Below are 24,023 nucleotides of genomic sequence, written 5' to 3' on the forward strand. Positions count from 1 at the left end.
GTCCCCTGCAGGCTCCTCCCCTCTATCTCCCTGCAACTCGGTTGTGCCATGTTGTGGGCTAGCTTTCTGTTTCTGAGGGGAATCCAGTGACCCATGTATTAACATGCAGTGCACTGTTGTCCATTGTGTGTAACTGTCTTTGCTCAATCTCATCGAACATCTTTATAGAAAGTAATTGAGAGTAGGTATATTTTGCAGAATTTAATTAGAAGAAAGAGTATGAGAAGGGCATTTTTTTATTTTTGGCACAAACTGTTCATTCCTATAATTATACATTTCAACCATTTGTACTGCTAACATGAGATTTAACATAATATAGCTTGAATGGACCGTATCTGACTGTGTCTCTGTATCATACCAGAAGTCTTTCAGAAGGTTTCAAACTAATACCCTTCTCTCAGCCGGTTGACATGGTACGGTCAATCCATCCCAGGAAGTTAGCTACGCGGGTGTAGATCCCATAGAAGTCTTGACCGGCACAGCCTTTTCCCCAGCTTACCACCCCGGTAAGAAACCAGGTATATTTGTAATGAGTAACCAGCGGCCCACCACTGTCCCCCTGACACGCGTCCCTGCCCCCCTCCCTAAACCCCGCACAGAGCATGTTCCGAGTCACGTTCAGGCCAGAGTGGGCACGGCACTCCTGCAGGGGCACCCGTGGTACCTCCAGCCTCTGGAGCAGGGTGGAGAAAGGCCCAGACTGCGCCAGACGGCCCCAGCCGCTCACCACGGAGGTGCGCACAGTGGCCAGAGTTCGCTCGAAGGACCCGTCCAGTGCAGGCAGGCACACGGGCACCACGAAAGGTCCAGGCCGTAATGGCTTCCGCAGCTTGAGGAGGGCCAGGTCGACGTCTGTAGTGGTGTGGTTGTACTGGGGGTGGATGATCAACCTTGCTACCTGCCTCACCTGTTCTGTGTTCTCCTTCATAGAGCGGTTGTGTTTACCTTGAAACATGGAAGAACACACTGTGAGTGGACTGTGCACCAGAGAATATTGTTTATTAGAATTACCTTATTGTCTGTTAGTAACAGGTGCTGAAAGTTACTGAAGTTGTTTGACTATCATTCACTGCCTTTGAATCTATTCAGAATATAAGGTAATGGAGCAAATAAATGGGTTGCCAGTTTACATTACCCGTTGGGTCTGGAAAAAAATAATGACAGTTGTCTTGACAAACTCACCACACCTTTAAACTCTCTATGTGCTTTACCTGCAATAACCTGAAATTGAGTAGAATCCATCCTCCACACGCAGTGAGCAGCAGTTAGGATCCACTGAGGTGCCAGAACAATCGCTCCACATTTATACTCCTTCCTGTACTCCAACAGAGCCTGGGGAGATGGGTGGAGCGTGGCATGTGTGTAAGTGAGAAAGACAGGACAGAGTTAGAATGGAAAACAACAACAAAAAAGTCTGAACGTGTCTGTGCGCAAGTTTGTGTGTATGAGATCAAGACTTTGATGTGGGAGAGAATATTGAGATTTTGTTGCAGTACCTGCCATGGACATTGTCCTTTAGGGCACTCTTCACCTTTCACTACCCTTGGCTGGAACTCATTCACAGGTCTTCCACAAGGGAAGGAAACTATGTCAAGAAAATGAGGTAGAAATGTCAGTAGAAATCCTTGTTCTGTGTGTAGCACATTCCTAGTTCCTCTTTCACCTTGAAAGTAGACCATGGTCTTGTGCTAAAACAAAGTGTCCAGATAACAGCAAGGGTTTTGGGGAATTGTTGTGCAGTAAGAGTTTTAGCCATACCTTGGGGTTGACAGCTGCTGTTGTCCTTGGCCAGCTTGTAACCAGGGGCACAGTAACAGGTGTGAGTCAGATCAGGGAACTCTCTACAGAAATGCTGACATCCTCCATTTTTATATAGGCAGCCATAAGAGGTACGTTTCGCTGGAGGTAGTAGGAACAGATGCACACAAAACCACAGTTAGCTAAACCAAAAAGGATTTCTACAATGTCTGCCATACATTCAATGATTTGCCAGACAACTTCATGATGCTAAATGAGAGTTAGATTACCCCACAAGATGTAGTCACATTTGGGTGTCTTCTACCCACCTCTATCACAGTTTCTTCCTTCAAATCCAAGGGGACATAAGCAGATGTAAGCGTTCACCTGATCCACACAGGTGGCTCCATTCAAACACGGCCCAGACTCACACTCGTCCACGTCTACACAGAGAAACAAACCAGACTAGACCCCGGCAGATGGAGTAGGGGCTGAATGACATTGCATTAAACTTGGGTAGTTAAGAGTTTGTAAAAGATTTTTCATACCTGAGTATATTTTCCAAAACTTGTCCTGTACCCAAGCACATACAAGTTATCATATGAGGGAGATGTTAAAATAAACAGTCTTTCTCAGTTATCCCAATGCACATCTTGCAACACTATAGTTATCCCATTCCATTTATATCAGACCTCATGTTGAGGTGAGTTGTTTCATAGCCCAGAGCTTATGTTGTATCACTCACTAACTGTTCGGGGTGACTGAAGATCTCCCTGGCCTCCTCATATGAGCAAGTCTCCTCCAGACACTCTCTCTCCAGATTTCCCAGTTTCAGCTCCTCCAGTATGGAGTTAGCGCGCCGCGAGCGCGGGTGGGCCAGAACCCCGCTGGCCTCCTGCCTGCTCCGGAACACTGCAGCGGCTGGGACATAGCATCATACAGAAACCACAGTGGATCTTAGGAGCTCATTTCTTTCCTTATAATCAAGTAAAAAGTGTCCAAGATCAGCATCCTTTAATACATTTGGGCCCAGTTAACAGTAATTTATTACATGTTGGTCCTGGACATCCAACTCACCTCTTGGTAGCCCAGAGTCAGCAACTGTACAGAGAGATATAAGAAACAGGCAGCTAAGCTTCACTGTCAGGCTGTGTGTCAGAGACTCCATTCCTGTGTTTACAGGGCTTTGGTCGAAGTTCAGTTGTCTCAAAAACATGAACTCTCCTTGTCCAAATACAAATGGTCACTAAACAGGGAGGTCATTTCTCCCCTCCCAGGTAGAGCACATAAGGGGAAACAGAATGTTTTCAGGCTTGATGTTGCACAATAATTGGAGTCAAGTCAAGGTTGCAGCTCCGCTTTTACACCAGAAGAGAGCAATGTTACACAGCCTTATGAATGATTTGATCATTGCTAATATCATTATTCAGTATCAGTCTTGTCAAGTATTTTTATATTTAAAAGAATATCCATTACATAGGTGTTTGGTATGGTTCAACTAAACTTTGTTTTTTTACTTATGTTTCATGAGAAAAACAAGTCAAAAACAATAATTTTACTGTTTATTTTTATGTTTCAGAGCATGCATTGTTTTCACTGCAAGAGGTTATTCCACAAACATGAGAGACAGAGATCACAACATGGGGTAATTGCCCAAAATAATCATGAATATTTATACATATATTGTGGTAGTGTTAAGTGTAGCAGAAAATTAAAACAATTGATAACATGAGATATGAATAAACAATTTAATTATCATATCCTAACACAGCACAGGCCACAAAGTGGTTACACTCAACGCAGAAAACTAACACCGTATTTGTGTTACATTAAACAATTCCACACTGTGTGCGTTCATGAGATACGTTTAATAAGATTGTAGCTAATCCTAAAGAAAAGGTCACCATCAAAATATCTTGCAAATAAAAGCAGAAAATTTTAATCTTTTTAAATTCAGTATCTGATAATGCTTATTATGTTTTTATCACATATAAGGCGGAAGACAGCTTAGTAATACATACATTAACATTCTGCATCGAGGTAGAAGGGAGATTTTTGCTAGCGCTGTTGGGACCTTGATGTTATAACTCCCTTCCAAGAGAACTTGAGGTTGTGAAAATTAGGAAGAAAGTGGAATGTGAGAGCAAACGGTGCCACTTCATGTGCATATGCGCTTGGGACAGAGTCCCAAAAGGGAAGACAATAAAACAACGAATGATGTAAACAGCTCAGCTGAGACTCGCCAGTCACACACTTGAATGGCGGTTTTACAAGGAGGCAAGTCTACTGTACTTTCCGTCTGTCTGTCAGAAAGGAAGTAGGAGTAAGGTTTAAATAAAATAAATATATTCAAACTAATTTGACTGTTTCTCTCTCTCTCTGTAATTCCCTTTGCTTTCAAGACCACTAGGGGTCACTGTTTCAATTTTGGTCCATCTCCGTAAGGATTTCCCGGATCTGCTCCTGGGAGTGAAGCATTCCATCCTTCCACTCCTGGGGCACTGCCCCCCCGTTGTGACCAGCCTGGGCCCCCAGCAGAGCCCCCAATGCTGCACCTCTGTTACAGTTCTCACCTGGAAAGCACCATCAAGACTAATCAACACAGTGGCAATAGAAAACACCAAATAAAATACACCCTCAACAGTACACAGAACTGTTTTATTGGTTTGCCCCGGGTTTTCAAATGTACTATTGTAATTACTAACACAAAGAGGCACGCACGATTCGAAACTCACCACCACAGTTGGTGTTAGTCAAGATGCCTCCATGAGGGTCATCATGGAACTCATGTGCCAAGTAGAACATACTGCTAAGAGCACCTGTAAGGGCATAGGAGCAAACTTTCATCAAAGCCCATTATTTAAATCCGATATCAGAGTCTGACATGCATGAATTAAACAACAGGATGAGCTACCTTTAGTATAGCAGGCCAAGCCCAGAGCTTCCACAGCACTCTGGTGAACCTTCAGCCTCTCTTCTGAAGAGACTGGAAACCTGGCCAGTGAGAGAACGAATATGGAACACAAATACTGTTAAAGTTCTCTTGTCCAATAATCCTAACCAATAGAACATCCATCACTGTAAGGGCAAAGCTGGTACCTGGCTGCACGTCGCATGTAGTGCTGGCACGTGTCCCATGCGTCCAGCGTGGGCGAGCGGAGGGCTGCCTCTGCATGCTGTTTGAGGTTGCCGCCATTCAGGGTGGCATGAAGGGCACGGGCATATAGAGCCACGTATTTTTCCACCTTAGGGTGGGGGTGTGTGAGTTTGACAAACTCGACAGCTGCCGACAGCTATGAGAGAAAGAAACAGTAACTCCAGTAACTGGAGAGAAGGCAACCGATGGACAGCTTTGAATGAATCTGAGAAAGAGGAATCTCAGAATCAGAATTCGGTTTATTCGCCATGTATGTTATACAAACACGAAATTTACTGTGGCAGGGAGGTGCAAAAAACGAAACATATACGAATCTTAAATTAAGTAAAAGTACAAAAGTTTCACTATTTTCTAAGAACTAAACAATCTAAGAATACAACAATTTAAATATAAAATAAAATATATATAAAAATAAGAATAGAATGAGCAGCGTGAGTGGTCAACATGCATACTGAATTGTCATTAGATCGACTTATAATAGTTAAATAAGTGAATGAATGTCAATGGGAGTCCTTGGCCTTGTTGAAGAGGCCAGTAGCAGATGGAAAGAAACTGTTCTTATGGCGTGAGGTTTTGGTCCTAATGTGACTAGATAGACTAGATAGACAATAACTTTAACTAGAATACTAGAAACTTTAACTACAATAACTAGAATCTGTGACTAGATAGACAATTGACATTGTTTTAATTAACACTCAAGAAATCGGGGCTATCTCTCACAGCTTGCTCCTCATTGGCTGAAGCAGAGAGAAGAACAAAGGGAATCGTCATGGGGATGCAGCCAATTGCGTCAAGCTGGCCGTCAGGAACGGACACATTCATCTTCTGCTTATAGCGCTTTTCTGCAAACTCCAGGATCTGGGACAGAGAGATAAACACAGGTACAAGGCAGTTCAAGTTTTATTTGAGACAGTTTATTAGACTTCAAACTGTAATATATGACAGTAGATGTGGGGTGTGTGTGTGTTTGTGAGTGTGTGTACCTTGCTGGGAGAGGTAGGTCTAGAGTCCTGCCAGTCAGAAAAGAAGGATCTATGGAATGACTCTGCATAAGTGTCTTCATGTGTACCTGGCGTGGTCATGAACTGAACATAATCTTTCAAAACGGCAGCACGCGCTTCTGGGTTCGACATGTTGGAAAAGTTGCCCCGTGCCAGTGTCTGAGCCACTCTCAGAGAGCAGATGGCATTCAGGGTGCTGTCACCTGCCTGCATTCCTGCAACACAGAGCTCAGATTTGTTCACTAGTAAATGATGGATCAATTCCCTCTGTTTCTGAATCAGCCCTTTGACAGGACACATATGACAAGTATGACATCACTTAGTGTAAGTAAGTGGTATGTATGTTTGTGTGAGAGTGAGCTTCTACCTTGGTGGTAATGGACTGATCCTGCTGCTGCCTTCCAGAACTTGAGTTTGTCGTGGAGGATAACATTCCCCACCACGTTAGGGCGGTTAGCTGACGATGACCATGCTGAGCGACCACTGCCAGCTGTAGTCAAGATGGGGAGAAACAACTGATTGAGAATGAACACATTTTTGAGCCAAGCTTTACTGCATTCTGAACCAACCTAAAAAAAAAGTGCATTCAAAGTAGGTTTATAAGAAACTTTATTATAGAAAATTATTGTATGAAATGGATCATACAGCACCTGAGTTGGAGAGAGTGAGAATGCTGGATGGATGCCTGTTCTTGGGCGCATTGAAGCCAGTTATCCAACCTCCAAAGTCTTTCCTTATGTCATAGACAGAGTAGTACCAATGTACGGGCATGGACATAGAGTCCGCTGCGCACATTCCCCAAAGCGCTTCACCAATTGACCGTCGCACCGGTGTCATCTCTGCCACACACTGCTGTTTCTATGGGTGAAAAAAGTAACATTGAATACATGAATGTTTAAAACTGAAGTGCAAATCGTAACTCATACTCGGAAGTTGATGACTAATAAAAGTAAGATGCACCATAGCTTGAGAAGAGCACAATAATTAATGTGTAGCTACAGCGACTCACTCATTATTTTGACTAGTTATTTGACGATATCGTTTCGTATTAGAATGAAAATGACAGGAAACCGCGAACAGTAAAAGTCAGGATGCTCCTTACCCAAGAGAAGTGCTTCTTCTCGCTTGCAGTAACACCAGACTACTGATAATAATTTCGTGAAATAACTTGCGTAAGGTCATTTTTTCGATGTTACAAAACAATACAGGAAGTAGCTAGCGAACTGAGTCCGGATAACCCTAGCTAACTACATAACAGCTAGACACGTGGCCCCACCAGTACAGATGTATCAGCATGACTTAACATAGCTCTATATCTCGTTAGATTTGACGCACAAGTTACAAAACATTGCACGAGCTGTTGCAAAATATATTGCAAGCTAGTACTATCTTATCCCACACACAAGTTGTTGTCAGGTGCGTATTCTTTTTACAGGGGGACGAGGTTGATCACAAATTAAAGCAACAAAGGCGCATTAAACAAATTTGTCAGGATGATTTTCTTACAGTAATGTCCTCCACTTTCTCGATTAATTGAGTCACAAACCAGCAATGAACGTAGCTGAACTGTTGAGGACGACAAACATGTAAATAACACTACAAAGTGTCTGGCTTTGAGGGTTTTCAGCAACACAGCTAGACTAGACAGCATAGTGCCGCGGGTAGACTGTAACTAGCCAGCCAACTAGTGCAAGTTAATCAGAGCTCAGACATAGTCAGTAGCTAGCTAGCTAGCAATTAAGATGTAAAGGGGCGACGTTTTATTTGGACCTGCCGCTAGCTTACCAGATAGACCAGATATATAACTACTAGTTATTTTGCTGACATCCAAAGAGTAGGCATAAGTAATTAACTTTTTGGTTCCCTTAAAATATAGTCTATACTGTACTAGTACTGGTCGGCTAAAGCCATCTGGTAAGGAAGTTAGAGCAAGCTATATTGCTAGTGCTGGCTGCACAATTTTATTGGCTAACAATAGCATCACCATCAGCTAGTTAGGCTATCCATTGACACAAATGAAAATGGATGGAACAGAGCAACCCGAAGTTGGTAAGAAAGGCAACGGATATAGTTCGCCCATTACTAGCCTTGCTAACTAATTCTCTTTCACAGATGTTTGTCTTACAGTAGCGAAAGGATTTTGAGTTGATGTTAGCGACTGCATTTTCCTACCCAGGTTAGCTAGCTACAGATAATGACACTTTCACTGTGATTTCAGCCAGAGCGAAAACCTTTTGGATGGACGTTGATGTGGACCACGTTTTTGATGAATTGTGTGAATATTTAATTCAACTGAGAAGTGCAATCAAGACCTGTACAGCAACTGACAGAGGTAGCTAGCTATACAACAGAACCACACACACACAGATACTCATTATAAACATTCCATGTAAGCTAATGTACACCGTGGCTTGTGATTAATAAAACAATGGATTCTTGTTTTTCAGAGTACGTCCAGGGAATGAATATGATCACGTTACTTGAATCTGGATTGAGGTCAGCTCCAGCTGAAACCAATGATTCTTTTGTGGAAGTTGTTATTGGGGGAGGTAAGGGCTACTGTACTTCCATGTGCAATAGTAGGGCATTATATCATTTCAATCTGCGTAATTTCTGTTTTTGCAAGTATAGTTTATGCTTTGAATTTGAAATTTGCAGTAGCACTGTTAATCTTTGGAACCAGTGCAAGTGAAATGTGGCATATCAACAAATAGGTTGTGTTGAGTTGACAAAATCTCCTAATCTCTTCTGTCTAGAAATGATGTCCGTCTCAGGCCCTGAGGCTGTCAGCCCTAAGACCCCACTACCTCCCCTGCAGATCCAACCCACGTCGCCCTCGTCTATCCACTTTGATGGCTCCGTGGACCCCCTGTCTCCTAGCTATGTCAACAAAGAAGATGTAGCGTCCCCAATCCTTCCCCTCCAGCTCCACTACCAGCCCCACGACTGTAGCCAGGCCTGTATTCCCAACCTTCCCAGGTCTGCCCACTACTTCCGGTGGCACAACCCTCTGAAGGTGCCCCTCCACCTGAGCTTCCAGCGTCAGTGTGCTGGGCCTCAGGCTATGAAGTACAGACTAGAATCTGAGTGGGGGGAGTCAGTGGACCCGGAGTCCTGTGACCTTGCCGAGTCGGGCGTCACTTACCAGGCCCCCTGTGGACGGAGTCTACATACGCCGGGGGAGGTGCTCAGCTTCCTGCTGGTGACAGGGAGTCACAGTGTTCTGCAGATGGACTACTTCAGCTTCAACCCTAAGGTGCAACTGGATTGTCCGCGACCGTTGTCCTGGCGACCAGTGCCGATGGTGCCAGCAGAGAGGGACCTGAGCCGGGGGGTGGAGCCTACACCGGTGGAACTATGCATTGGAGAAGAAGGGGCGCGGCCAGAGGAGTTTCGGTACAGGAAGGAGCGTTGGCCTCATGGCTGTTTTCTCAGCCGCGGGCCGTTGTTCAAAGCTTGCTGTGACTGCACAGATGGCTGTCTGGATGCTCAGAGCTGCGCCTGCATCAGAATGGCCTATAGGGGGCAGCACTACCTCCACCAGCGGCTAGCTGAGCCTGTACCCACTGGGTGAGTTACTAGACCTGCTGGGTCCCAACTGCACGAAGGCTTGAATGGCTGTTTGTTTGTACTGTAGCATAATGATCATATTAGTTTTGTTATTAGGACGGTGTGTGTCACAGATCCTGTGTTTCTTTTCCAGGATCTACGAGTGCGGTCCATGGTGCGGGTGTGAACGGAGTCTGTGTCAGAACCGTGTGGTCCAGCATGGTCTCCGTGTGCGTCTCCAGGTCTTCCACACCGCCGATAAGGGTTGGGGGGTGCGCTGCCGTGACGATTTGGATAGGGGCACCTTTGTATGCACTTATGCAGGTGGGATCAAACAATGGTTCCGTGTGTGTACATCCATTTACATGTGTTCAATTATTCTAAATTCTAATCCATCAACCACTAATCTAAATTGTATTTCTTTTTAACCCTCTATCTCTCGTCCTCTATATAATCAACATCATCTCCATCCCCTCTTTCCATCTAGGTGTAGTTCTCAGGGCCTGTGTAGACCCTGACCAGCCCCTCCCACTCAAGCGTCCGAGGGCGGAGCTTCCCTCAGATGACGAGGTGGAGGTTGTGACTGAGTGGCTGGCGCCGGTGGAAGGCCGAGTCTGTCCGGAGCAGCTGGGACCCTCTGCCCCCACCTCACCGCCCCTCCACGTCCCTGTGATCCAAAGGCCTGCTGATTCCCTACAGCCTGATCCAGACCCTCTTCTGCTCAATGGCATGGTTAGACTGCACACATGGCAAACAGCACACAGAATCAATGTAGTAGGGCGCGAATAAAGGGGTACCTTTTGTCTTAATGTCAACCTTATCTTAAAAAAACATACTTGGAGCCAACATGTGTAATTTATATTTTCCTAGGTCAAGGCAGTAGTCGTGGGAAGTCAGGAATTGGGCCACTCTCCAACAGGTAGTGCATTTTCTGGCACATTTAGAAAAACGAAATACTTTGTTTGTACTGCATATTTTTGCAGCAGAGGCTCCTATTTAAAGTCGTCATTTTTGTGATTTTGAAAGGGTGATACATGCTTTTATCTCGACCTGACTTGGCTGCTGTAATGCTGTAACTAGTGCTAGTGTAAGTTCTAACCTTTTTTCCCCAAGCAGCCATAGACAATCCAGACCCAGAGCACTGAGAATCCCATGACAGCCTTGTGCAAACCATTCCATCTCATTTCCAGGTTTGGAGGATGAGGAGAAAGTGGTGCAGAAAATGACACAGATGCATTCTGAGGCAGTCAGCAAAGATCCAGACATGAAAGATCTTAAGAGAGAAACAAGTTCAAAGACTGCCAGACCGGACTTAAAACAGAACCCTGATCAGATGTATTATCTAGACGCCACAAAAGATGGAAATGTAGGGCGGTTCATCAACGTAAGTTTCCGGAGACAGGGATGATGCCTCAAAAATTATTTTCAAACTTTTTCACCTCACCTCACGAACACTGATATACTATGAACTGTATAGCTAATCAAATCCACACATCAATCCTTAATCATTCAATTTTATGTGTTGTGCAACAGCACAGCTGTGTGCCGAACCTCTTTGTGCAGAACGTCTTCACTGACTCTCATGACCCCAACTTCCCTATGATTGCCTTCTTCACTAACAAGTAAGTGTGCATCTGCTTATCTAATGCCTTCATGAAATTATTCTGAAGACATCCTATTAAACATTTGTATTCTCTCGTTGACAGAGTGGTGAAGTCGGGGACTGAGTTAACCTGGAACTATTCTCTTGACGCAGGAAGTGACCCTGACAAGGTCCCATGTCTGTGTGTTAGTGATGGTTGCCAGGGACTGATTCTGTGACTACAGGGAAACACCTGGGTGGAAAACAAGTGCATCATCAAGCCCTCCACACATTAAACTATTGCTTCTTTTTATACAGTGTACACAATTTGTCAAATAAAAACTTTTGAAATGAACTGATCAGACTGGTTTGTATAAACATTGAAAATTATTCTAGGAATAGACTCAAGAGCACCGCTTAGTCCAATTAACGCAGTAAATGTGTAAAAATCTGTGGCATTTTCATTTCACAGCCTGTTTATCCACAACCAAAGAGACTATGCCCACCTTAAATCTGAGGAATATTTAATTTAAGGTCCAACTGCCCTCATCCATCCTCACAGCCCCTTAGACTTCTCTTGTTGTAACCATCACTGACATGACTCATTTACTCTAACCTTGAGTCGCACCAAGCTATAGGCCAAAATGTGAACACTGGCAAGTCAACCACACTATAATTAACTTTTATTGAATTCATAAAAAAAAAACTGGGTGCAACCAATACATTAAAACTCTTGAGAATTAATGTCTTTAGGAGAAGTGTCTTCACGAGATGCAACAGTCTTTTTGGGTAAAAGCTGTGCTTGGATGTTGGGTAAAACACCACCTTCTGCGATTGTCACGCTACCCAGAAGCACGTTGAGCTCCTCATCATTTCGCACCGCCAGCTGAATGTGACGAGGAACAATGCGCACCTTCTTGTTATCACGGCAAGCATTTCCCGCTAACTCCAGGACCTCAGCACACAGGTACTCCATGACTGCCGCCAGATATACAGCAGCACCACTCCCGATACATTTGGCATACCTCCCCTTCTTTAACAGGCGAGCAATGCGGCCTACTGGGAAGGTAAGACCTGCCTTGTTTGATCTGCTGGTGTACTTGTTGTCCTTTGCCACAACTGCCTTGCCACGACCAGACATCTTTAAATTCTGAGACCTGGGGGACGACCATTTCAGATTAGCATGTCATGCAATAAAAATGTATAATGAATACCGGGGATGTTAGATATTAAAACATTTGTAACAGTGTTTCTTACTCTCATATTAAACTCACAAAAAAATGCCAGCAGCGCATACTTCATAGGCATACTTACCGATGTATAGAGTAGTTTTGAATAGTAGCCTAATGATTATATTCACCTTGTTTTATATGATTTCAAAACACTAATTGTATGATTGATGGCACCTGTAACATGCACCCCTCCCATTTCTCCACCAGAAGTCACATGACTCTTCTGATCATGTGAGAGCTCCATACATAATACTTTGCGACACGCATTTAGCTTCGTTGTTTTGAAGGAGAATGACTTCAACCCGTGCAATGCAGCTGGTGGTGTTTCTGTTTAGTTTAGTTGTGCCTTGTAATTTCTATCGAATACCTCCACACGAAGAAGTTGCAAGAGTGGCACGATTCGTCGCAAACCAGTGCAACTGGGCTTCCATGGCTACGATATCAACCCACGAACCTGTGAAAGGACAACCGTTCTCCAACGCGTTTTCGATTAGTGACGGCCCGGTCGGTTTTGGGAAAGGGGTGCCTTACATGTACCTCACCCATATGGAAATTTCCGTACAGGATTTGGAGGTAGGTACATTTCAGTATATCCCTAACATAGACTGCGATTGGAGTATTTTTGTATGGTGTAATGATTGAATTATAATGACCATATATCTCAGATTCAAAGTAGCATTCTGTTTCTTTCTTGTTTCGTGTCATTCTTGAGCGGTCTTTCTTTTTGAATGTATATGTCTTTTGCTTCCATCATTAAGGTTAACTCTCATGTAATGTACGTTCTTGAAACTCACTAGAGCTATCATGAGTTAAACGGTTTTGGTGAGTGGAGAGTGACACAGCAAATTTAGCGACCGTCAAATCACCATGTGAGAGGAAAAAATTGCAGATTTTCACAGAGTTTGGGGAAAAGGCTACTTTCTGCTGTCACCCTGCATGCTTATACATAACAGGCCTACCTGAGTCCATTGACGTTTGTAAGTAAAATACCATAGCCATAGTCCTAAATGCATATTTTGTATTGTGAATCTCTTTAAGGTCAACCCCCAGGCTTCCCTCTCCATGTCCCTGGCCCAGACAGACTTCTGTAAGAACCAGGGCTATGATCCCCAAAGCCCTCTGTGCGCACACATCATTCTCTCTGGCTCTGTGGTGGAGGTAAGGACTGCTCATGACACATAAACACCAAATCTCTGGCACACACTTCAGGCCCCTCTCACACACATTCATTTCACAGTCTGAGTACACATACACGCACAAATAAAGCTGTTAAAGTAGAACAGCCATATTTGGATGAATTGTTATCTTGTGTCTGTATTTCAGGTCAACGGAACAGAGGGAGTGTTTGCCAAGAAATCCCTCTTTAGCCGTCACCCAGAGATGGTAGACTGGCCCACTGACCACAACTGGTTCTTTGCCAAGATGAACATCACCAAAGTGTGGGTGCTGGACTACTTTGGAGGGGTGAAGACGGTCACCCCAGATGAATACTTTCAGGCCACCCCCTACAAGAAGCACCACTGAGTGAGTACCCACAGGCATCTTTTTTTGTTTTGTTCCAATTCAGTGTCCTTTGTTGTTACTTTTCTGTTAAGAGTAATACATTAGTACAAATTTAGGAGATCATCCCTAGTTCATTATCAAGCCATGATGAGAATCATGTGAATGGTACACAATTGGAAGACACTCTGTTGGTGAAACGTTTCGTCAGAGAAAGATTATGAATCAGGGGACTGTATGTAACATGAGTGCATTAAACTGTTCTGTTTTACAACAGCCCCAAAGGATATGCTGACTAGTGTGTTCTGCCTTGTGATTCTACAGGAGGACTCGATCTTTGACATGGCTGACTGCAAACAATAAATCCCAAGTTGTATTCAAATGAATTCGGTAAAGGGGGCTGCTGATTGGAGGGTGAAGTTGAAAGCCCTGGCATGTGGAAACCCTATATGTGCCAATAGACAAATAATAGCCACTTTTTTGTAAATTGATAAAAACTTATTGGTGGGTGATACAAGCTATTACACAGTAGGTAATTGAATTGCAGTGATGATGATTTTATTCACAGCTGTCTCCTTTAAACATTGGTTTAAAGTGGTAGTTGGGTACACATGCTAAAATGATTCCACAATGCCCACTAAACACTTTATATTGGGCAAAGTTGGATTTTACTAGTGTATGTTGGATTTGTGTGTATTTATAACTGTGCATTGCACTTTAACAAATTATCTGCGTTTTGCATATCAATCAACAATCTGATCAGTGATTACTGAAAGTTTCAAATATATCAACACAATTTACCATGGTGTTGATATATTTCTTTCCTTTCTTTTTAATCAGGCAAACAATCAACTTACTATCTCCCATGGGTTAGTATGCAATTTCTACAGTTTTGTGTTTGTATTACTGCAGGAGATGCATTGCCTCAGCACTGATGTACTATACAACTTTCAGATGTATGAGTAATTCTATATTTTTGTAAACTTACTTTTGGATGATTTATATAAATAAAGTTTTATGTTTTATGTAACTTGCTTGTCAGCTTTTTATATGAATGAAAAGCATGTACTTTCATGCTGACTAAGATAGTGTATCTTATTCTTATCTAAGAATAGGATTTTAAGAAGATGGATATGTGTGCTCGTGTGAGGGCATATAGTGTATACTGTGTGTAGTGTGCGCATGTGCTAGTTTTAAGCGTGAGCATCACTAGGTAGAACAGGGCTTAACCACTTCCTGCCCCCAGACTTGAGATAGGAGAGTGAGAAGCAACAGTGAATTAGGTAAAACATCATTCTACTCCAGGAAGCCCTCATCAGAGGTAATCTCAGCCTATTGCAGTTCCCGAGTGTGTGAGCGTGTCGAAGAGAGAGAGACTTCAGAAAGTCCATCTTCAGGGGACAAGTGGTACCTGACACCTGAATAGAAAGAAGACTTGGTAACAACTTAGGTTGCTGCCCCCGCGACCCGACCCCCGGACAAGCGGCAGATGACGACGACGACGACTTGGTAACAACTTCTTTGTCTCGTGTGGAGAGGGGGCCAACCGCACCCATCCAGAGAAGAGAGATAAACTGAGAAGGGGAGGCCTGCTACTCCTGACCACCACACTCCCTTACCCAGGTAAGACCCCATATGTACACACTTTGATCTGGGAGTCACTGAGCCTGCCCATCTATACAGCTGTAAACCAAGCCTAAGCAGCTCCCCAACGCTGTGTGGCACGAAGATAATCTTTGTGGCCAGCATACATGTAACGAGCAGAATGATTTTAGTAGCATGAAACTTGCAAGAAAATCAGGTACACCTTATATCTGTAAGAAAGTGTAAACATGAAAGTGCTATTCAACTGTTTCAAAAGCCATGCTATAAAAAGTACTCTAGACCCCGTAAATAATAGAATTGTAACATGTGGTCGACAGAAATTATTTATAATACCTTTGATGCAATGTTTTAAACTATAGAGGCTCATTCAAGAGATTTAAACATTTTCCTAATTGTGTTAACATTGTAAACCTACTGTGCAGTAAGGAGTTACACTACCTATCAACACCATTCATGCCAGAGAAAAGTATCACTCAATTATGGCGGTGACCTCCATTTCAAGAGTAAGCCATATTTGTTGAAGGCGGAAGAAGAGAGACCAAAACACAGCGATGTAGTCAAGCTGCACAGGTAGCTATAGCAGTAAAGAAAACAGCTTGTGGCCCACATTTAAACACAGGTGTTAAGTCAGCGCCTGTAGAAAAAAAACTAATATATTTCTTAAAGGTGTAACGATACACTCAGCTCACGGTACAATACGTATCACAATACTGGTTGTACGATACAATACGTATCACGATATTTTGAACAATTTAAATGAAATTGAAATTCAATTAACAGAATTATTTCCAAAACATTAAACATTTTCAAAAAAAATCTTTGTTGTACATACAATTTAGTTCACTCAGTTCAAGCGATTTCTGTGAATGCAATGAATGCACGCATGACGCAGGTGCAGAGTAGGTTGTGCGCTGGTAGCTCAACCAATAGGATCAAACTGACGTAATATTGTAAAAATACTGCCATAACTCTACGATACATATTGTAACATGTTTGTATTGCGATATATTGTTACACCCCTAATATTTATATATGGATTGGCCAAGAAAGAACAGTATTCATCATGTATTTCTAATTAACATCTTGATTAAAAAAAAATTACACAAACACAGTATTATCCACTAATTCATTCGTATTGATTGATGATCTGCTATTGTATTGTTGTAAGTTACAGAATATACTTTTCCAAATAATTTGTTTTAGTTTTCTATTAACATTTCTGGTCATAAGTCTTTTGGATGAAAAATTGTAATATTCATAAAAATGTATCTACTGCATAAATCTGCCACTGAAGTGTGGAGTGTAAACATGCAATGACGGTGTATATTTGTATCACAAAATCATGTTTTTCATGCTTTACTCATCATAAGTGTGATGGTATTTGTACTGGATTTAAGGACTTACTGTACCTAATTCAAAAACATAGATTAGTGAAAATCCATTGAGTTACCTGTTTTCCCGTGTATTGAATATATACTATTAAAGTAGGTTTAATCCAGTTAAACCATCAAGTTCAACATCTAGGCTCAGTTTCCCAGACATGGATTAAGCCTGGCCTAGCCTAAAAACTTAAATGGAAATCTTAATTGAATATTTCTTTTAGGACTAGGCTTAATCCATGTCTGGGAAACTGGGTCTAAGTGTTTTCTAGGCATACATCTGAAAATAATGACTTACGTGTGTTTAAAACAGTATACTGTGAGTTAGTGATTTTCTCATGCGTAACATGTCTCAAGTAGTATGCTTGTTCGTCTCTAGTCTAAATAGGTGATACGGTGTGCCTGTTCTAATTTAATATTGCTACACTAGGTTTAGTCCCTTTTGTCAACACTATTCACATCATTCAGACCACTGCATGATATAAATCTTAAATCCATCAACAGACAGTTAATTTGATTAACCGTGTAAACGTATTTGTTTAAACTCTCGGGTCAGTCATGTTTTAGAAACCCCTGCTCCATTTAATTACTTGTGTAACATTTGTTGACACTTAATTATATATATAAAAGATGGTTGTAACATAAGTACTTAATCACCACAACCAAGGAACTGAATATGAATAGTGCTTTAGAAACTCAAGAGCGGCCTACATGTCATCCATCTAGAGATTACCAAATGGTTGATGCAGGCAGACAATTTAGTGCTAGAATTGTATCCAGAACTAATATATATAATAACATAAATCAAGGCAACTGACTGTGTGTATTTTGTGAGGCTTTGTGTGAAATTGGTGTTATGACTTCTTTCTTGAGAAAACATTCATCACTGCGTGTTTACTCGAGTCTGCTCTCTCATGCATGTTTAAGAACAAGTCAGCATATATATAGGAAGCTGCAAACTCATTTTCTCCACTCTGACAGCACTCTCACAGGCTGGCTGTGTCATTATGGGGAATCCTTGTTGCTGCACTTATACAAAGTGGAAGATGGAGTTAGCGTAAATGCATATGAGGGGCTGGGTTCCCTCTTTCTCACTCTTCCCACTGAGACAAGGAAACATGGAGGGCGTCTCAGTTTCCGCTCTGCTTTACATTGTAGAGACCAGTAAAAAGGTGACTCTACTTGTTTACTGCCACCAGATCGTTTTTTTGTTTGAGGAATGACTTTTTTTTTTTTTATATATTTAAAAGTTAAAAGAGGCTCTTATTGATTTCCGGGTTGTTTATCGACCCTGCTCAACATATGCCCCTTTTAGTCTCTTCAACACTTTTTTAATTAACTACCTTCAAAATGTTAAATTAACATCCAAAGTATGTAAAAACAACACTTTTATTTGGACAACACATTTCTAAATTGCTGGCATACACTTGCTTGTAATTATGTGATTATGTAATCAAAACAGAAGTGTCCTTTTCTCCGTTCCAGAAATGAATGGAAATGTTGTCATTTCTTCAGAACAGATGGTTGTCAGTGGTTTAATTTGCAATCACACCAGTAAGGAGCCGAGTATCACTAGGAATCAAACACACCCCCACTTTTTCTGTTTTCTGCAAAGGTGTTTCAAGAAATGACAGATGTTAACGTCACACATTAAAAAAACGAAAGAATAGGCATGTCTACCTTCTTATATAATCAGTAGGAAATCTAGCGCATTTCTGAAATGTTCCATCATAAACATTGTGTTGAAAGTTAACTAAAGGTCTATTATCTTTTCACATTCAATTGTAAATACGCAATATCTCCTTTGGCCTCTGAATGTATTGTATCTGAACTGACGTTTTTTTTTTTTTTTTTTTTATCCCCAATGCTTTCAATGCTGTAATGAAGTCAATAGTCATAATGAAGTGATCGTATTTGCTGTGTATCAGTAGAAAATTACATATATTTGGACACAACTGGAAGAAAGAGAGACCGAGCGATAGACATCTTGTGGCCATCACCACATATTACTTACTTACTTGTCCACCCGCTGTTAATCTTGGTCTTGGGATTTCCTGAATACTTTCATACTGACTGTTGGCGTTTCACATCAGACCAGTTGTTTAAATGTGGTCTTAATAGTCCTGCAGCATCTGCTGTAATTGTAATGTTTAAGGTTGACCTGACAAACCTCTGCCAAAACCACGATTGTGACATTTATACGTGTATACACACTACGTTGTCAAAGTACCATGATAGAGTCACAAGCACTGCCACAGTCTTTAACCCTTGTGTTATCTTCGGGTCATTCTGACCCATCAGTCATTGTGACCCACCGTCGTATTGCGACAAATTTACCTCCTACAAAAACAAAGTGAAGCATTTTCTTTTAACTGTCGGGCTGTCTCAGACCCCCCACATTGCAATGGTTAAAAGAAAATAATTGTTATTTGTTTTTGTATTGGGTAAAATTGGGTAAACACAACGGTGGTTCGTTATGAACCTTTGGGTCATGTGACCCGAAGGCAGCACAAGGGTTAACATTGGCGATGTTGAAGGCTCATTGGCCACAGCTGGCATGCACATCAAATGCTCGAAGACCCATTTTTGGCGTTGCTCTGTAACCTTATCTAGCTGCTACTTCTGCTCAGCCCAAATGTTTCCAGATGCCGGTGATAGGACTCGCAGAAAATAGTAGATAAAGAAGAGCTGTGGAGTGAGTTGGGGGTGGAAACCACAAAGATCCGCCTGCTCACCACGGTCAAACTCATCGCTTCCTTTAAAGCGTGGTGTGGGCACGTGTGCTCGTGAATAACTAAGTGCAAGTTCGAGTGATTCTACCCAAATCAAACGGGTCGTCGAAAAAGTATGCAACTACAGCACGTCGAGAGAGAGAGAGAGAGAGAGAGAGAGAGAGAGAGAGAGAGAGAGAGAGAGAGAGAGAGAGAGAGAGAGAGAGAGAGAGAGAGAGACGGACGAACGTGGCTCCTCTACTTACTTTCTCCCACACAGTCACACAGACACACAGACACACATCTGGAGCTCATGCAGGCAGTTACACCACCTCAGTCTCTGAGGGAGCGACAGCTGGGGAAACCACTGAGCTACATGCAGCTCAGCTCACACAGACCACAGCAGAGCCAGGTAGAGCCAACCGAACCACACTGCTCCTTTCACAGCTCGGTCTGACTGTCACACACACAGAGAGAGAGAGAGGGAGAGAGAGGGAAGGAGAGATAGGGGGAAGCTGTGTCTGTACAGTGAAAGAGAGATAGAAAGATAAATTGTCTGTGTGTGTGATTCTCAGTCCTTTATCTGCCTCATCTGCTTGACATCCAATTTTTTACCACAGAAGAATGTTAGGCATTGACAACAAATGTGATCAGAAGTTCTAAAGTTACCCTCTTTTATTTTCATTATAAAGTGGCTTTACATTGGAGGGTGTAGCAAAATCTCGGAACCAAGATGAAAGAGATGAGCAGCAGACATGTCGATGTTCATTGTCGTTGTGCCCCCTCCTCCATACAGAGGCCATGACTGAGCTATACGACCCCCAACTCTGCTACATTCTGGATGGCTTCCTGCTCCTCTATGGACTCATAATCACTGGGATGTACATCCGTGAGAAAGTGAGTTTGCTTACACAGTGCTTACAATACACATGGTGATGTAAAAACTGGTATATTGATGGTGTGGATGTTTGATATAGTGATATAATGTTATTATGTATGCATTCCAACAACTGCATTACTACCACTGCATCTCCTTGTCTTTGTTTCAAATGTTTTGATATCCTCTCCTCCTGTCTTTGTCTGGGACCCGCCTCTTTTTCTGTCAATTGTTCACATGCCCTCTCTCTCTCTCTCTCTCTCTCTCTCTCTCTCTCTCTCTCTCTCTCTCTCTCTCTCTCTCTCTCTCTCTCTCTCTGTCTCTGTCTCTGTCTCTGTCTCTGTCTCTGTATCTGTCTCTGTCTCTGTCTCTGTCTCTGTCTCTGTCTCTGTCTCTGTCTCTGTCTCTCTGTCTCTGTCTCTCTCTCTCTCTCTGTGTCTTTTTCTCTCTCCATCTCTCTTTCTCCATCTCCCTCTGTCTCTCTCTCTCTGTCTCACTCTATTTCTTTATCCATCTCTCTCTCTCTCTCTCTCTCTCTCTCTCTCTCTCTCTCTCTCTCTCTCTCTCTCTCTCTGTCTCTCTCTCTACTTAAATATTAGTTCTTCAAATCGCAAGCCAAGCCAGAGGATGATGCCATCTACTCTGTGAGTAACTGCAGCTGGCACAGACATGATATATACAGCAGTGTGTATGTGTCTGTGTGTTACATTGAAAGCTTTGTGGGTTTTTTAGGATCTGAAGAAAGATGCAGAAAGAGGAATAGCGCGCAGGGTAAGCAGCCACTGTGTGTGTGTGTGTGTGTGTGTATGCATAACATTGAAATATAGAAAAACAAATAAAACATTAGAGCTGATAACCCTAATGCAAGCTGACATTGTTCATGTATTAATTCAATTCTTTGTATTTCTATGATTGTTGTTTTCCATGGGACAAAAAGGGAGTAGACATTGATGCTACTTATCAGGTAAGGACTGAAGACATCAGACAGAAGAAGATGGACATAGAGATATATATATATACTAGATCTGATTGTGTTGGCCGAGTATGAGTGAACTCAAACTGAGGCATTAACCGTTCCTCCTGGTCACTTGGCACTACAGACCTGTTTCCTAACACCATTTGATAGCACATTTGTCAACATACTGTTTGTACGATCCATATTAGCCTTGAAAGCTATTCACTGTATGTGTGTTGTGTCTCTCCAGCCTCTGACTGCTCGGCCAACCGGGGATACGTACAAAGAGCTTCCTGTAAAGAAGGAGGTAAGAGTTCTTTTTCTGTAAGAGACATCGCACGTGGCTTGTTTTAATGCATAGATTATCACAATTTTGCTGTCGATGGGATGATCACCTTTTAGGCTCCCAGTGCAGGTGTAATTCTACATTCTAAAGTGGGAAATGAAACGTCCCTCTCTTTATATTTGTTAATGTTTTCACGTTTAATCAAACTGTTTCCATGAAGCTGGTATTCCTATTGTTTTATTACATGAATTCTGCTTCACTGAGAACATACTTAAAATGGGTGACATTCACCATTGTGAAAGCTACTTACACATTTACAAGCATGCAAATAGCTTTCTCTGCGGAAAGTGCTCCAAAAATATATTATTGTGATGTGGTCTCTTCTGAATGATGTCTCTCTCTAATGCAGCGTCGCAGAAAAAGGGACGAGCAGGTATACCAGGTAAGCCACCCACACCAATCACAAAGCTCGATGCAAAGGGTCTAGAGATAATCTATGGACTAGAGCTCCCAACCTACCTGTAACTTTAAACAAACTATTCATTGACACTTGCAGATTACATGTTATTGCTAGTTGATATGATCCCTCAAAGCAGACACACAAGCAATCATACATGATGGCAGTTCAGGATGTTTGTGTATCTGATGGTTCAGTTGGTAACTATGGTATTCTCTGCCAGGATTTGAACTCCGCTACCAAGGATACCTACGACTCTCTGCAGATGCAGCCCCTTACCCTTCCTCCTCGCTAACCCCTCCCCTCTTAGCAGACCACTTCCGCTCCCCTCTCCCACTAGAAGCTCTGAGATTTAATGTCCTTGAGTTCTAACATGCTCTGACATGCTCTCATGAAGGCTCTAAACATGCCCCTTACTTTCTTAGCTTCTTTGATATAACATCATTAGGTGGGCCGATACCGGTTGCGTCATTTTAGATTTGTGTGTTTCCAGTGAAGGGAGGATTAAAGCACGTAAAGGGCATTGAAAGAGGGCCTGGATATGGCAGCGGTGTCCTTTTATTACATCTCCTCTGGCCATTCACAGTATTTGCATCTGATTTGGGGTGGAAAAGATTTGATTATGCCTACTAACTACTTATTTTTATCTGAAACAGTCCTTGTATAGAGAGATTGTGTTTCTTCACAAATATATTAGCTATTTCTACGTAGTTTTGTGTGTTTTTATCTTCATAGATATATATTTTATCTTTGAATCTTCTTTGAATCATCTTTCCTTTCTTTGTTAGATTGTTCTAGTGTTTATGATGCATAATAATCTGGAATCAGTCCAATAGTTTAATTCCGATTATTTTGTTAGGAGTAGTAATTCAACGATGGAACTTAACTAATACATCTTTATCTTTAACGAACACAATTTTTTTAACCCACCTAACCCCATTGACTAGATTGATGGATTTATATTTCGTTTCTGCCCTTTAGTTCAGATGAGGGGGGAAATGACAATGGTTAGAATACAATGTACAGTATAACTGTTTGTCCTTTTCTCCAAGTCATGCTTACTATCTATACAATGTATCTTGAGCTTGAAACAGTATTAAAGCTGTCAAAAAGGTTTTTTGCTATTGATATGTATTTACCTGTATATGACAAACATAAAACAGTAACTCAATTCCAGTTTTTTTAATTTTGTTTATATCCACAAGAAAGGGGGAAGGAAGTATAGTATTGTATATCTTTGCATAAAAATAAGAAAAATACAGCAGAGATTATGCACGGACATGAATGACTACTCTGTTTTACAGTCCCTGCTAGTGTAGCAGCAACAATGACAGGTACAATTTTGTTCACCATGTGTGCTTTGCATAATATGAAATCTTGCATGTCAGTCCATGTGTTTCCATAACACCTTGGCAGCAGTAGTGGCAGGTACAAAAGGTGATGAGCTATGTCTCTGAATGCAGGGATCCATTTGAAAGTTGAATAAATCCCCTTTGTTAACTAGTCATTTAGGTCATGTGATCTGTGTTTCTGGCTGAATCAGTAGACTTTTGAACAGTTTGTGTGTAGATAAAAATCCACATGTTGGCCACATGTTATGGCTACTTTGTAATCAGAAAATGTACAAGATACATTGTATGTAACAACATCATGCTTATCAGTAGCTATCTCGATTATACATTTTGGAACCCATTTGTCTAATGTATCATTGTTTTATTTGTGGTATTTGTTCATACTTACCTTGTACCTTACCTTAATGGGAATTAAGATTTATTTTTATAGTAAGTTTTTTTGTCAGTTTTACTCTACTGTCAACTGCAATATTAAAGGTCAATTTGGAACATCTTTGTCTGTGTAATAACTGGTAATCGAGTTCATCTGCCTGTCAATTCATCCAAGGCATATGAAGAAGACAGGATACATTTAGAGCAGGGTCCTGCAGGTTTCAGTAAGTCAAATTTAAGACCTTTTTAAGACATTTTAAGACCATAAAGA

General features: G+C 41.9%; 6 protein-coding genes across 10 annotated transcripts; 3 read left to right on the forward strand and 3 right to left on the reverse strand.

Moving 5' to 3' along the window:
* Positions 1-207: 207 nt before the first annotated feature.
* f7l (coagulation factor VII, like) lies at positions 208-2,984 on the reverse strand. The gene is made up of 8 exons (XM_062446983.1): positions 2,815-2,984; positions 2,483-2,658; positions 2,286-2,310; positions 2,067-2,180; positions 1,759-1,899; positions 1,497-1,585; positions 1,212-1,332; positions 208-945 (listed from the first exon to the last, which is right to left on the reverse strand). Exons 1-8 carry the CDS (start codon positions 2,951-2,953, stop codon positions 398-400), a joined length of 1,353 nt encoding a protein of 450 aa, XP_062302967.1. The 5' UTR covers positions 2,954-2,984; the 3' UTR covers positions 208-397.
* A 311-nt stretch (positions 2,985-3,295) lies between these two features.
* On the reverse strand, positions 3,296-8,471 carry LOC134007225 (uncharacterized). Of its 3 annotated transcripts, none has more exons than XM_062446497.1 (9): positions 8,376-8,471; positions 6,546-6,753; positions 6,263-6,385; positions 5,878-6,110; positions 5,615-5,752; positions 4,837-5,030; positions 4,652-4,731; positions 4,473-4,556; positions 3,296-4,310 (listed from the first exon to the last, which is right to left on the reverse strand). In XM_062446497.1, the coding sequence occupies exons 2-9, from the start codon at positions 6,730-6,732 to the stop codon at positions 4,159-4,161; spliced, it is 1,191 nt and encodes a 396-aa protein (XP_062302481.1). In that variant the 5' UTR covers positions 6,733-6,753; positions 8,376-8,471; the 3' UTR covers positions 3,296-4,158. The 3 variants fall into 3 exon arrangements, with proteins under 3 accessions (XP_062302481.1, XP_062302480.1, XP_062302479.1); XM_062446496.1 differs by lacking the exon at positions 8,376-8,471 and adding an exon at positions 7,402-7,573; XM_062446495.1 differs by lacking the exon at positions 8,376-8,471 and adding an exon at positions 6,998-7,320.
* setdb2 (SET domain bifurcated histone lysine methyltransferase 2) lies at positions 7,338-11,368 on the forward strand. Of its 3 annotated transcripts, none has more exons than XM_062446491.1 (10): positions 7,345-7,944; positions 8,114-8,227; positions 8,343-8,444; positions 8,652-9,465; positions 9,599-9,768; positions 9,932-10,176; positions 10,315-10,363; positions 10,635-10,828; positions 10,978-11,066; positions 11,151-11,368. In XM_062446491.1, the coding sequence occupies exons 1-10, from the start codon at positions 7,911-7,913 to the stop codon at positions 11,263-11,265; spliced, it is 1,926 nt and encodes a 641-aa protein (XP_062302475.1). In that variant the 5' UTR covers positions 7,345-7,910; the 3' UTR covers positions 11,266-11,368. The 3 variants fall into 3 exon arrangements, with proteins under 3 accessions (XP_062302477.1, XP_062302475.1, XP_062302478.1); XM_062446494.1 differs by having other exon boundaries at positions 7,347-7,944; positions 8,343-8,391; XM_062446493.1 differs by lacking the exon at positions 10,978-11,066 and having other exon boundaries at positions 7,338-7,944; positions 11,151-11,315.
* Positions 11,369-11,692: 324 nt separating this feature from the next.
* LOC134007227 (histone H2A, sperm) lies at positions 11,693-12,215 on the reverse strand. The gene has a single exon (XM_062446499.1). The coding sequence runs from the start codon at positions 12,165-12,167 to the stop codon at positions 11,751-11,753; it is 417 nt and encodes a 138-aa protein (XP_062302483.1). The 5' UTR covers positions 12,168-12,215; the 3' UTR covers positions 11,693-11,750.
* Positions 12,216-12,491: 276 nt separating this feature from the next.
* Positions 12,492-14,779, forward strand: creg1 (cellular repressor of E1A-stimulated genes 1). Its single transcript, XM_062446498.1, has 4 exons — positions 12,492-12,831; positions 13,297-13,416; positions 13,582-13,782; positions 14,083-14,779. Exons 1-3 carry the CDS (start codon positions 12,550-12,552, stop codon positions 13,780-13,782), a joined length of 603 nt encoding a protein of 200 aa, XP_062302482.1. The 5' UTR covers positions 12,492-12,549; the 3' UTR covers positions 14,083-14,779.
* A 487-nt stretch (positions 14,780-15,266) lies between these two features.
* Positions 15,267-23,869, forward strand: LOC134007861 (T-cell surface glycoprotein CD3 zeta chain-like; the record flags this gene model as incomplete). Its single annotated transcript, XM_062447577.1, has 8 exons — positions 15,267-15,381; positions 20,250-20,350; positions 20,930-20,974; positions 21,063-21,101; positions 21,268-21,294; positions 21,536-21,592; positions 21,981-22,013; positions 22,252-23,869. Coding segments are annotated over 8 exons (489 nt in total), but the record flags the coding sequence as incomplete, so codon positions are not given.
* Positions 23,870-24,023: the final 154 nt, after the last annotated feature.

This window comes from Osmerus eperlanus, chromosome 21, assembly GCF_963692335.1.
Source record: "Osmerus eperlanus chromosome 21, fOsmEpe2.1, whole genome shotgun sequence".
NCBI classification, from domain to species: domain Eukaryota; kingdom Metazoa; phylum Chordata; class Actinopteri; order Osmeriformes; family Osmeridae; genus Osmerus; species Osmerus eperlanus.

Excerpts from the sequence above, each read along its gene's own strand:
- f7l (XM_062446983.1), bottom strand. The coding sequence starts at position 2,953 with ATGTTTTTGAGACAACTGAACTTCGACCAAAGCCCTGTAAACACAGGA. Across the intron at positions 2,181-2,285 it reads GTTTTGGAAAATATACTCAG|ACGTGGACGAGTGTGAGTCT; the intron begins GTATGAAAAATC and ends TTCTCTGTGTAG. Across the intron at positions 1,586-1,758 it reads CAGCAGCTGTCAACCCCAAG|TTTCCTTCCCTTGTGGAAGA; the intron begins GTATGGCTAAAA and ends TTCTTGACATAG.
- LOC134007227 (XM_062446499.1), bottom strand. The coding sequence starts at position 12,167 with ATGTCTGGTCGTGGCAAGGCAGTTGTGGCAAAGGACAACAAGTACACC.
- setdb2 (XM_062446491.1), top strand. The coding sequence starts at position 7,911 with ATGAAAATGGATGGAACAGAGCAACCCGAAGTTG. Across the intron at positions 9,466-9,598 it reads GCTGAGCCTGTACCCACTGG|GATCTACGAGTGCGGTCCAT; the intron begins GTGAGTTACTAG and ends TTTCTTTTCCAG. Across the intron at positions 10,177-10,314 it reads CTCTTCTGCTCAATGGCATG|GTCAAGGCAGTAGTCGTGGG; the intron begins GTTAGACTGCAC and ends ATATTTTCCTAG.
- LOC134007225 (XM_062446497.1), bottom strand. The coding sequence starts at position 6,732 with ATGACACCGGTGCGACGGTCAATTGGTGAAGCGCTTTGGGGAATGTGC. Across the intron at positions 6,386-6,545 it reads TCTCACTCTCTCCAACTCAG|CTGGCAGTGGTCGCTCAGCA; the intron begins GTGCTGTATGAT and ends TCTTGACTACAG. Across the intron at positions 5,031-5,614 it reads CAGCCAATGAGGAGCAAGCT|CTGTCGGCAGCTGTCGAGTT; the intron begins GTGAGAGATAGC and ends TTTCTCTCATAG.
- creg1 (XM_062446498.1), top strand. The coding sequence starts at position 12,550 with ATGACTTCAACCCGTGCAATGCAGCTGGTGGTGTTTCTGTTTAGTTTA. Across the intron at positions 12,832-13,296 it reads TTTCCGTACAGGATTTGGAG|GTCAACCCCCAGGCTTCCCT; the intron begins GTAGGTACATTT and ends AATCTCTTTAAG. Across the intron at positions 13,417-13,581 it reads TCTCTGGCTCTGTGGTGGAG|GTCAACGGAACAGAGGGAGT; the intron begins GTAAGGACTGCT and ends TCTGTATTTCAG.